At 52.2% G+C, this 13,109-nt stretch overlaps 1 protein-coding gene across 1 annotated transcript; it reads right to left on the bottom strand.

Moving 5' to 3' along the window:
- Positions 1 to 3,337: 3,337 nt before the first annotated feature.
- On the bottom strand, positions 3,338 to 12,594 carry DUSP5 (dual specificity phosphatase 5). Its single transcript, XM_015867275.2, has 4 exons — positions 12,035 to 12,594; positions 8,309 to 8,451; positions 6,535 to 6,754; positions 3,338 to 4,896 (listed from the first exon to the last, which is right to left on the bottom strand). The coding sequence occupies exons 1-4, from the start codon at positions 12,426 to 12,428 to the stop codon at positions 4,496 to 4,498; spliced, it is 1,158 nt and encodes a 385-aa protein (XP_015722761.1). The 5' UTR covers positions 12,429 to 12,594; the 3' UTR covers positions 3,338 to 4,495.
- Between the last annotated feature and the right edge of the window lie 515 nt (positions 12,595 to 13,109).

The following is a 13,109-nucleotide window of genomic DNA, read 5'->3' as shown; positions in this document are numbered from 1 at the left end:
AACAAGAGGAATCTAAAAGAATTGCCAAGCATCCCAGCTCCAACCACAGAAGCCATTTCTCTTGGTAACCTTTACATTCTACGCAAGTGCTCACAAGCAGGAGGTGAAGCAGCACCACCAGCAGCAGAAAAATGGACCCATTTGGTAAGGCTGACAGTCATGGAGATAGCAAAGTGCTTTGCATTTTAAAGCTGAAGTAAACAGATTGAAATGACTCCGTAGTTTATAATGCAAACCGTGGAGCACAGTAGGACTTTACTACTAAGGCCCTGGTGTCAAAGCTTCATTTGATTTTCTCTGATGACTCAACCTATTTCACAAGCTATTTTCATATTCCTTATTTAGAGAACTTACTCATGTCTCGATAAAAGCCTACGGTGTTATAAAGCCAGGGAACCATAATGTGTGGTGCTGGTAACACCTCCCACGCCAAAAAATCCTACTTCCATATTTATGTGGCTCTTCAAATTGGTTCCTGCTGCTTTCTTCCCAGAGAGTGAGCTGGCACCGCGTCTCCTCTGCAATTAGCACAGAGCTGTGAAAAGTGGAGACGAAGGGTCAGATCCACCCCACCTGCAGCTTCACCCTAATTCAGCTCTGTTACAGGCCACATTTGGTCCCCTGACTTCCCTGCAAGGCAAGTGTTGTTTTTAACACACAAATACCAATGCCTGTGGAATGCCCTGTTCATTCAGGCTTCTGTTCCTGAAAATCTCATCACCAGGAAGGATGAAATTAAGAAGCAGTGCTGACCCAGTGGTGCTCAGAGACTGAACACAGGCTCACCAAGTGGGTGACTTTTATTTGAGTGCAATGGGTCAGACTTAATTCTGTGCCCCCAGCCTGCACGGCCAGGAGTTCAGGAGAGCTACATACAATGTATTTGGGTACTTGCAAAGCGCTGATTCTGCCACAAGATAAATTCTGCTGTTTGGAGAAGTCTTTGTAAACAGCACAGGCTGCAAATCCCACCAGCAAACACTTGGACTAAAAGCAGAGACAGGGACACTTGAGGACAGCGCCCACCCATCCGCCCCCACCCCAGATCTTTTCACAGTCTGATTTGCCACCACATAAAGATATTTTTTCTTTGTGGCAGGTTTTTGAGAGGTTTGTCTCAGAGGCAGAAAGGAAAAGGCAGCAAAGCAGAGAAGGAATGAGCAACAGTACTGCTCTTTGCAAGTTAGAAAGCTCTGGACTCAAGCTAAGTGGCACAATCGTTGTACAATATGTGCCCACACCAGGTGAGTGGAGACAGCTCCTGAATGACACCAGAGTACTCAGGACATAAGGAAACACCATCTGGGCATCAGTGGAGCAAGACGAGTGGTGTTCACAGCTCAGGACAGCCCTGACCCAGCAGTCTCATGGGCAGCAGTACCCCCCCAAAAATCCCCTTTGCTGTGCTATTTCCTCTCACATTTATTTTTTTATTCAGGGATAATAAGAGAAGAGCTCTAATCAAAGCTTCACCTGAGGGTACAGCATTTTCCCTTATGTTTTCTGAGGTCTAAAGATCACACTGATTTGGCATCCCCCTTGTTAGGGCTACTTAGGTCTCTATTTTCCAGCAAAATCACCAGCAGTTCATTTCTGATATCCCTTCTCCTTCTCCAGCCCAGCTACCAGAGAGCCTTTCTTTCAGCTCTAGTCACTCACCTGGGCTCCATCTGCCTGATCTGAACTCTCACTCCCAGGAGCCAGATACTCAAAACAGAAGCCCACCAGGGTTACAGTAGCCCTTGACTCAGCCTGGTGAATTTGCCCAGCATTCAACCCACAAAGCACTCTCAGAGGTGCTCTTCTCCTTACTCCCTATGACAGTATAGCTGCAAAGCATCCTCAAAGAAGGGACATCCACTGAGCTGGGCATGAGGTCCCACCCTAGCACTGACACAGCAAAGGAAATGCCAGCAGGAGCACAGGAGGAAACACTTACATGGATGCAGGTCCTTCAGCCTGTAGAGAGGAATGCAGGCCAGAGCCATGCAGAAGGGAAACACACCTAAGCAGGAGTGCAGACCTCAGACCCCAGTTCCAGGCACAGCACCTCTGCCTCCTGTTCCTTTCTCCATCCCTGCAGAATCCCAGCCAAACACCTCCCTCTGCCAACAATATCCACCAATAGATCACCACTGCCCAACAGCAGAGCCTCTCTTCATACCCAGCAGCTGCCTTCCCTCTCTGCTAATTACTTGCCTGCTCCACCTGGGTTCTGAGCTCCTCTAGCTGCTACATTCAGCTCTAACAGCAGTGACCCATTAACCCCTGCCTGTGCTTGGAGCATCACCAGTCTCACCCTTTAGAAGCAAACTGGTCCGGCTCCTAAAGTGCGTTACAATGCTTTAGTGAGAGTAGTTGGTTGCTTTGTTTCTGACAGTTGCTCAGGACATAACGCTCTCTCAAAGCCTTGCACCTCCCTGCTCTGGAGCTCATGACTTTACACTGCAGCTGGTCCTGGGGGTTCCTGAGAGCACTTTCTAGAGTTCCCCACAAGGGGCAATTAGATCTTCTAGAAAATGAATTGATCTGCTCTTGCTTCATTACGTCAGTCACCTCTCTTCTCCACCTGCAGGGCTTTGTGCTCGAGTTTCCTGAGGACACGCAAAGGAAAGCCAAGGCTGTGGTGACAGCTCCTCACCTCCGAGATTTGCTGTCAGAGGAGGATGTTACAAAGGGATTAACCCTACAGGGCACAGTTTACACAAAGATCCATCATTCTCAACCCAAAAGCTTAGATGCATGGGTCATAAACATGCCACAGGGATAAGGCAGAGAGAGGTGAAGAATTTCCAGCTGAGATGAGGTGTGAAATGGCTCAGATGCTGACCTTCAAGTGCTTTTATTTCTTTTTTTTTTTTCCTTAATTAATAAAAAATAAAAAACCAGAACATCTCTGACAGCAGGTGAGCCCTGCAGGCTGGCTGACTGCCCTTCCCATGGCATGACAGCAGCAGGTGGCTGGTGGACCTGCACTGTGTTGTCACCCAGCCTGGGGCACAGCATCCCCACTGCCTGTGCCGGGGCAGGAAGCGGGGGCCGTGCTGACTGCAGGCTTTCGTCTTCAGCGAGACAGCAAACCTTATATAAAAGATGCATGAATCAAAAGAGAAGCGCCTGCCCAGCCGCTGGGAAGTGACGCCACCGTGACTCATGTCATTCTGTTCAAAAAAATCCTCCCCCTCACCTTCTCCCCCCATAGACTTGCACCTTGGGGCCCTTCCCAGCAGCGCTGCCCTCCTTCTCCCACCCCACACTGCTGCTGTGGGGGTGCTCAGCTGGCCTCCCTCAGCACCAGCACTCCTGCAGCTCTGGCTCACTCAAGGATGACAAACAGTTTGCTTTTCCTCATAGGTTTTGTTTTTTATTATTATTATGATTATTTTTTTACACTCCATAAAAACCATTGCAGACTTTCTTTCACATTCACGAGATCTTCTGGAAATTATTGCCGTTTCCCATATGTATTACATATAAAAAATAAAAAGGTCAACAGACAAAGAGAGCAGCTCGTTCCGAGCTCCCTGCAGACACAAACTCAATGCAGTGAATCCAGATCTCACAGATGAAGGCTGGCTGGAGGTGACCACGCACTAAGCAAGCCACATAACACTGAACAAGACCACTTTACCACACACAACGCATGTCAGAAATGCTTGGGAAGAGACCAGAAAGCCAAGCTCGTCTTATTTTTTGGTGTAAAATACAGCAGCAGCAGTGTCATCTGATGGGAAGTAACTTGACTGAGGGTTGTGGAGACATTCAAGTATTCTAGGGCCGTTCTTAAACAACAGATGGGATTATAATAGCTTAGCAGGGTAGCCTGATAGTTTAAGTCCCTCGGCATCAGTCAAAAGCATGCCAAGTACAAAGGCAAGTGCAGGAGTACAGGAAATGACACACCTGAAGGGATCCATGGTCCTTTTGGTCTCCAGTTACACTGAGGTCACTACCTGACACCACAGAGCCCAGAACAGGACAGAGGATTTTCACCTGGGTGCACAGCAGCAGCCAGGCAGAGAGCTCTGCTGCCCTGGCACTCTGCTCCCTGAAACAGGGCATGAGTGGGGAGGAAAGCTTGAGAAATGCATCTCTTCAGGTGCAAGAAGGGCTTTCTGTTTTGTTTTTCCCCCCCACTGCTGCTGTTTATTGCTTGAAACTTTAAATAAGGTTCTTCTCAAAAAACAAAAAAGGTGGGGACTGAGAACACCTGAAATGGATTTCTCATTGCTCCCCAGGAATCCGGAAATACAGTAGTGGCTGCACGCTCTGGATAAAAACCTAGAAAAGTACTAAAAAACAAAAACAACCTCACAAAACAACATTAAAAGTTCAGAAAACCTGCCACACGTAGAGCACTTGCGCCTCACAGTCAGTGTATGGGAAGTATCACCCACAAGGACCGCCTCGGACTAAGTCAGTGAGTTTTCTCTATTGCACGTTCATGAAATATTATCATTAGGGTCACAGTTGGGCTCTGAGGGCTCCAGGGCATTCAGCAGGATGAAGAAGCTGTCATAGGGCTGAGCTTCAGCGGGTGGACAGGGGAGTGGATGGGCACAGAACTCAGCACTGAGGTAGGGAAGGCGAAACACGAGCCTTCAAAATTTTTGCCTAACGTCAGTTCTTCTGCAAAGAAAGAGGCGGCTTCTGTTTTGCACGAGGCAATGGGAGGGCTGGGGGTGGAAGACAGGATCTCTGACTCATATTGTAGCAACTGTCCCATGAAACCAAAGTTCGGTGAGATCAGGCTCCGGCGCTGCTTGATGTAGTCAAAGGCCTCCTCCAGGCGCAGCTTCTTTGTCTTCATGAGGTACGCCATGCAGATGGTGGGAGAGCGTGAAATCCCCGCTTCACAGTGCACCAGGATCTTGCCCCCTGCTCGTCTGACATAATCTAAGGAACAGAAAATCATGAGGACGTCAGCTGTCGTTGGGGCTAGAGAAGACTCTGGGGTGAGTGCCCAGCAGCCAACCCATCAGCAAGGACCCTCTGCTGTTGGGTGCCAAGGGTGGCACAAAGACAGACAGAGGAGAGACAAAACCCAGCCCAAGATGGAGCTCAGCTCCAGCTGACATTGTTTCGGTATCTGTGGATCCCAATTTGGTCCCACCTCCAGTTTTAGGAAAACATTTCCCAGGAATCTGTTTCCCCTCTGCTACAATTTGCTTTTCAGTGTTTTGACACATCAGACATCTGGGCAGTGCCTGCGTTCGCTATTCCTGCATTTCCACTATGTGTGGTTAAAAGCACCAGCCCTTACCCCACTGGGTATTTCAAAGGCAAGAATTGCAGAGAATTTCCTCTTGTCAGCTCTGCTAGAAAAACAGGGTTTCCTCTTTAAAATCCAAATCTGTCCTGCTGCTTGGTGGGTTGGCAGCAATCGGCCAAACCGGGAGGAACCCTTGGTGGCACCCTTGGGCAGAGTCCCTGGGACAATGCTACAAAGCCCACGAGGATTGCCTGGCAGCTGCTAATTACAGCCTGGCTAAAGGATGCCTGGACTTAAGTCAGGATATAAAAGGCTTATGCAAAGCACCCATTTTACACAACAGGGAGCCTCTGTGGTTACTCACACAACACAACGATTGTTATTAGATTACAGAGAACATGCTTAAAATAAGCCCTTTCCACACTAAAATGCAGTTCAAAAATAGATGTCCTCTGGTCTCTTGCCTTGAGCAATATGTTCAAGCTGCAATTTATGGAGAAATGCACTGAGTGTGGTGCTCGCTGTACGGCACTGGTACATAGAGCTGAGCAAGTTATCATTTGCCTGTCTTAGTCTGCTGGGGGACTGGTGCCACCAGGACCAGTTATATTTAAATGCTGTACACAACAAGGAAGACACAGATTTGAGTCACCTCCAGAATCTACACCACACAGTTTTTAAAGAAAGTGAAAACTGAAATCATCCTCAAAATTTTGGGGAAATTTTCAAGTGACTCAACAACTATCAGAAGGGGGGAGGAATGTGACAAAAGTGAATTATCATTTCCCTGAAAATTGTGAGAAGTCCTTCACCAGGAAGAGAAAGGTCTTAGAGGGCACTCTTACATCAGATTTGCTTTGTTTTTCTATCTGCAGTGTCAAAGAACTCGTAACCTGCTTCGGAAAGAAAAACAAAGCTGAGTGGCCCACTCGCCTTGTCTGCCTGGTGGAAATAGGAAGGAGGTGTTTCCTTCCTCATCCTCCCCAACACCTTGTCTGTGCCCCTTCCTTGCTGACTGCCCCTAAGCTGGGGCAGATACTGATGATTATGTTTGAACTTTTAAAGTAACATCTTGGAACATACAAAAAGTGCAGTGACATAAGTTTGTTCTCTGAGTTACCCATTATTCAAGGAGCCAGTTCCCTGTTGGAATTGGCTGGATGGCAGCGAGCCGCCCACCAGCACTCCCTGTGTTTTTGTGCCTTTTTTCACCACATAGACTTATGGCTCTATTGTGAGGGCTTGGACACTGCTGTGGCTACACAGCACTCTTTGAGAAGCCCTTGGCTTCCTTTGGGAAGCTGAGAACCCAAGGAACCTACCAATGAAGTCAATGGCTTCCTGGAAGTGTGAGCTGATGTCTGCCGTGTGGCTGTCTTCCACGGGGATCCACTTGTAGCAGTACTGGTCTTGAAAGGACTCAGAGCTCTTCCTGGATACATTGAGCAGGGCCGTGATGTGCAGGTTGGCGAGGAACTCGCACTTGGAAGCATGATAGGCACTACCAAGGTAGAGAAAAGGCAAGATTTCCACCGGGCCACCCTGGAAGAGAAGGAGCAAAAACATGCAACTCAGACACTGCCTTTGCAATGGTGTTTTGAGTCCTGATATTGCAGGGAAAAAGGCAAGAGAGTATGTGAGGGTGCCTGCTCCCCACCCTCTCACCTCTCCCCACGATGGCTTTGGACCCCAGCACTGCTGCCCAGTGAATCACTGCACTGGTACAGCCCACGCAGGAAGCAGCTTTTCATTTTCTTGTCCACATCTGAGAGGTACAGAGGTGGAACCAGCCCACTCATGGGCAGGATGTTTCCTGCCCCTCATGAGGGCCCAAAGTGCTTTTTCGCTGGGAGGCCCAGGGCAGCAGGGGATGCCTAGAGTGGGGCTCAGCCCCATGACAGAGTAAAACCCCTGTGACTGCAGCACTACAGGACTAGGGCAGGGGACACCCCCACCCCTGCGTCACCATCGAGTCTCTCGCCCTGCAAGATGTAATCTCAGTTCCTCTTTCCCCAGAATGTGAAAAAGCCGGGTGACGACATCATGAAGAAAAGCCACCGCCTGACAGATGCAGGTGGCAGGTAACTTTCCATGATGCACAGTGCTGCTGCCAGCCCTCAGGGGTGAGAAATCATGTTATGAGCCCCCCCACACACACACAGTGCAATTTGCCAGGGACAGCCAGGAGCCACCTGCATCATGAGGCTCGCTCTGGGGACCCCCGGAAGCAGCCCAACCACAGGGTGACATTTGGGGGCAGGCGTCTTCCCCAGCCCCGGGGGCGGGCGTGGGAGCACGGTGACTTCCGACGGAAACCCCACAGGGCCTCCCAGAGCCACATCTGCCGGAAAGCAGCAGCCCCACACCTCTCCCTGCCCCTTTGGTGTCCCCTGGGAAGGGGCTGCTGCTAACAGCCGGCGTTAGGGCTGCCTGGCTGCGTGGCGAATGCAGCCTCAGTGCAGTTTTGGGCTGAAGAGGGTTTGTACCTCCTACTGCTGCCTCATTTTGAAGCCAGCTGGAGGTGCTGCTGGCCAGCAGCACAGACAAGGAACCTTAGTGACATGTGGGACAGGGACTGCAACAACCTGCTGGCAGCCTGTGCCAGCGTAAGGACCACCATCACCGTGCCCTGTGCCATTGCGTTGGTGAGGCATGTTGGATGTCAGCTTGAGTTCCAGAGCTGTTAGCTCCTTTGCCAGCCTCTCTAGAGCCATTTTAGATTGGATATAAAGAAGATTCTTACATTAACAATAGTGAAGCACTGGCACAGGCTGCCCTAAAATGTGGTAATGCCCCATCCCCAGAAACACCCAAGGTCAGACTGGATGGGGCTCTGTGCACTTGACAGAGCTGTAGGTGTCCCTGTTCAGTGCAAGGGAGTCGGACCAGATGGTCTTTAAGGGTCCCTTCAAACAAATCTATGATTCTCTGATTGCAATAGGTTTTCTGGTCAAAACACACAGAGATAACTCTAACCCCATGCACCACAGACTCGTACACGCTCCTGCCTTTGGAGTAAACAAGACATGAAGTTGGGACAGAAGTACCCCAGTGGCACAAGAAGATTGAGGAGGAGGTGGCCCTGGTGACACACACCTGGTCGTAGGCAGGCTTGTGGTTGGCACTCTGCTTCTCACAGTGGCTGGTGAGGTTCCTCTCCGCATCGCTCCTCTCCAGGGAAATGAGTTTCCCATCCACGCAGCACTCAGGATATTGCGAATTGAAGGTTTCATAGCCCCCTGGGGAAGGAGGGGAAAAAACAAAACACTGATGTTAGCACTTCCGAAAAGTGGTTTAATTAAAGCGGAGGAGAAATGAGGCTTGGTGCTGGTAATGAAGTGGGACACTGCTGCAGTGCTGTTGCCAGGGTTGGTTAGAAAGCTGTCCCCAGTGACAATGTGGGGCTGTTTGAGAGGCTTTGGGCACCCAAGTAAAGCCTCCAATACTGCTGACAATTATTAACTTGCTAAAAACCAGTGGGTAGGGATGAAAACTGTTAGTGCAAGAAGATCTGTTGAGTCCAGCAAACATTAACCTCGGTACAGCAGGGACTGAGCTCCCCCCTCCAGTCACACACACACAACTGCCAGTGCTGGAGGGAGAGCTCTGCTGAATTCATCCCAAACCCGCTCTAGCTGTGTGCAGTGGGACAGCCCAAGAACTACTGTACCTGCCTTTATAAAGGGACGCGGGCACAAGAGGAGAACGCTTGAGATCGCATCATTAATCACCATAACACATGAGACAGCAAGTTAATGAAGACAGTCCCACTGAAACCAATCTGTTAAATAACCACTATAAAACCTAATGAAATCCTGTGACAGCGTTTGACAACTGAATGGCCCCACATGAGCGATTCTGCATGGTTAAGTACTGCCTTCATTACATTCAGCGTGCCGTTAATGAAAAGGAATTAATCCTATTATTACACCGTTACTCAAAGTTTGTCTTCAGCTAAACGGTTGGCTATTTCCAGGCTAGGAATATGCTCACCAAAGTGAACGTGGATACATCAGGTAGCAGAAACAGCCTGGAAATGTCAGCTGTGTGCCGTGCATCCGCCACCTGTGATTTTTCAGAGCGAAAATGAATTGTCAGAGAGCTCTTCTACAGGAAAATTCAATAACCCTTTGGAGCGTGACCGCCAGGTAAACAGGGCTGTGCAAGCAAGGCCTGCGGTGTGACTCATTAATCTGCCACCGTTCTGCCCTGATAAGCGGTGCCGTCGTGCGCCCCGATCGGGGCACGGTTTCGCAACAAAGGAAGCGCTGAGGCTCTGTGCACCCACAGCCCCGCTGCCTGCGCTGCCCACTGCCGCCACCTCTGACCCCACAGCCCTGCACACCGGTGCCTCATATGTGGGTGATGCTTGGGCAGATGTGTGCTCAAACTGATGACGTGCTGCTGTCGCCCACTCAGTCCCGCCATGGGGTCCTTGTGTTGCAAGAGCACAGCACAGTTAGAAGCCCACTAGGTGAGATGAAAAGCTGTTTTCTGTGCCAGGGGTACGAGGGCAGCTTTGCATGCAGCTAACACACCACCCATACCTTTCCTCCCCTGACCCCAGCCAAATTCAACCAGCATAGGTCAAGCAGCAGTGTGACTACAGAGAACATGAAAGGAGCTGATGAAATGATAGCCCTCATTGTGGAAGAGCCAACAAACATGAGAAACTCTCCCAACTGCCTGATTCCAAACTGCCTTCCCACAGAGCAGGCTTCTAAATCCTGATGTTTTGCATGGCTGACCTTATCCTCCCACTGCCCCCAGCCACTGCCTTCGCGTAGGAAAAATATGTCCAGTCCATAGGAGTAGCCATTATCCCCGTTTACACCCTGTGCTGTTTTTGCTTTTGAATGAACACAGATGTGTGTGAGCCAAGTCAGCATGTGTGTTCCCCATGTCTCTGGGGCAGCAGTGCATGCAGCCACTGAATGGTTAATTGCAAGCCTCAGGGATCAGGATATTTGCAGGCCGCTCTGACGGTGAGTCATCATCTCATCCCCTCCTCCAGCAATCTCCTCTTCCCCCTCTCCTCTCAACCTAGCTTCCCTGAGGTCATCTCTGCAAATACTCCATTGCTCATCGCAGGGAGTGGGGCTGCGCTTTCAATTTTAATCAATAAATAATAGAATCCCTGTTAGCACCAGGGGACCGTACACTGTTTTATCTTTCTGTGAGCCCTTCTTCCCCCACCACACGATCCCTTGCTCTGCTGGGGCCAAGCTGACCCACGGTGAGCACTCTGTGGTGATGGGATCAAACGCACACACCAGACAGCACAGCCACTGCTAGGAGGCCAAGAGGTCCCTATTTTCTGCGTAACACCCAGTGCTGCAGGGTGATTTATGTCCCTGGTGTCATCTTATGTCCCTGCACCACCACAGCTTCCTGGGGGTCTGCAGCCCTGGTGAATCAGCAGCTCTGGCAATGAGTCACACCAGAGCTGTGGGCTGCTGTGTCCTGAGACCCAGAGCACTTTGCAGAGAGGTGAGAGGGGAGGGAACTGTGCCCTGCTGAGGGGAAGCCTTTTCAGCTTCATGTCATCAGGCTTTTAAGAAAGAGGCTTGAAAACACAAAAGATGCAAAGCAAAGCCTACATCAACCCTCCACCCCATATAAACTGCCCACATCTACCACTTCAGAATGGAGAGCTGGGACATAGGAGGTCCTGTGGTTCAGCCAACAGGCTGGGAACCTGCAGAGCTTAATTCAGCTCCTGCATTGCCACACACCAGGGTAACCCTGCAGATGTTTCCTCATCCCTATTTTAATGGGGTCCCATAGGGTTTGCCTGGCCCCACACGCTACGAGCATCCCTGCCCTGGGACAGCAGAATTGGTGCTCCAGGGATCCCTGCAGCATCGGGGAGTGACCGGGCAAGGCCAGGCTGGTGACAAACTACCCTGCATCTCCCTCCTGCTTGGAACCAGGCTCCCCTCGTTGGGGGTTCCACTGGTGAGCCCAGTGGTGAAGCCCTCTGAGCTCTTTCTAGCGTAGGAAGCACAAACTGGGCGGAAATAAAATGAAGCAGGAATCCTACTAGGATAAAACGCTTAATAGAAGTCCACAATAGAATTTACAAACTGACGCTGGACTTTCTCCTCCAGCCGTGACCTCCCATTGCCCCCGGCCTATTTGGGGTCTCTTTGGGAATCCTTTCGGCGCTCCCGGACAGTACCGCGCTGCCAAGGGACAGGGGAGGGCTGGGGTACGGTGAGGGCAAAAGGACAAAGGCGCCGCCGGGCGAAACTGAGCGGGGGAGCAGAGAAAGGGCGGGCTGCTGGTTTTTATTGTTTTATTACCCCCGGAATACGCGGAAGGAAAACAAAAACCGCAATCCGAAGGCTATAACGCACGTGAGGAAGGCGGTGTTCGCAAGCCCCATTGAGCCCCGCAGTTATGGCTCTGGCTTTTCCCTGCCTGCCCCGGGGAGGCACAGCCCCAACACTCCCGGTACGAGGTGTTGCCGTCCATGCGGGGCGGCCGAGTGACTCTTGGCACCGGGTTAGCTCCGCAGGCAGCCCCGCTCCCTCGATACCAACTTTTGTTCTCCTTCCACGATGTTCTTCGCTTACCACCCTCCGCTTAAACGCGTGGCGGGAGCGAGCGGAAAGGTATTTGGGCTCAGCCCGCGGAGCCTATCCGGGATTTATCTCCGGTGGGTGGAAAAGAAATGAAATCCCGGCCTTACCTCCCTGCCCCGCACCTATAAGCGGTTTAACACCGTGCGTGGGGAAGGGGCCGCGTCCCGGAGGGCTCCGGGAGTCAATTCCCCCAAGTCCCCCCCCGCCGGCTGCACACCCCCCGCTGCCCCCTCACCTTTCAGGAAGCAGACCCTGGCCCCGGCTTCTGGGAGACTGGAGAGCAGCGCGTTGAGGACGATCTGCGCCGTGCTGTCTTTCTTCAGCTTCTGCCAGTGCCCCGTACCCTGGTCCAGCACCACGACGGCCGCCAGGCGAGCCGCCCCCGCCGCCCCCTCGGAGCCCAACAGCAGCCGGGAGCGGGCGGCCGCGTCGGGGACAACGAAGTGGAGCGGCACGGCCCCGCCGCGGGCTCTCCGCATCACCACCGAGTTGAGGTTGACGTTGAGGGAGCCCCGGAGGCAGGAGGCCGAGTAGGACAGGTAGGGGCGGCAGTCCAGCACCAGGCAGCGGGAGGGTTCCTTCCGCAGGAGCTTCCGCAGCTGCCGGCAGTCGAGGGAGGTGACTTTCATCGCGGCCGCAGGGTGAGACCCTTTGCAGAGGGGACGGGAGAGCGGCCCGAGGGGTATCGGTGCTTTAGCGAGAGCCGCGGGCCCGCAGGGCCGCTACGCGTGGACGGGACGGGAGGGACGGAGGCACCGCGCCGAGCCCGAGCAGGGAATCCCGGCTGCTGCCAGCGGGCATTTATATGAATGGGAGGCCGGGCCGTGACGACACTGCCCATATAAGGGGAGTGACGCGCCCGCCTTACAAATATGGGCATCTCCCGCCCCGCGCTCCGCCCCCTGACGGGGTTCCCCTCCCCTGTCCTCCCCTCCCCGCTCCGAACAGCGTTAGTCAGTTCGGGAGGCAGAGGAAGCTGAAAAACGCCGCAAAAATTCTCCAGTCATCGGTCTGAGCCTCACCCGTCATCGGCATCACCGCCTCCCCCTCCCCAGCCGGGGCTGAGAGCCGCAAGGGGGTGAGGAGGAGGAAGAGGTGAGGGAGGAAGGAGGGCAGCACTGGGGCATCTTTCTCTCACCGGGCTGTAGCGGATTCAGTTCCCTTTATTCTCTCCCCCGCTATTTATGTGCCCGCCAGCAAGGACCCGTCGGGGCTGCAGCCTGGCACCAAAGCAGGAGGCAGCTCTGGACAGGGTGTGAAGTGCTGCTGTGCAGAATGAATGAGTGGCAAAAAGGGGGTGAACGGGAATG

This window comes from Coturnix japonica, chromosome 6, assembly GCF_001577835.2.
Source record: "Coturnix japonica isolate 7356 chromosome 6, Coturnix japonica 2.1, whole genome shotgun sequence".
NCBI classification, from domain to species: domain Eukaryota; kingdom Metazoa; phylum Chordata; class Aves; order Galliformes; family Phasianidae; genus Coturnix; species Coturnix japonica.
Note: the sequence above shows the minus strand (reverse complement) of the source record. Positions and strands in the feature narration are given on the sequence as shown.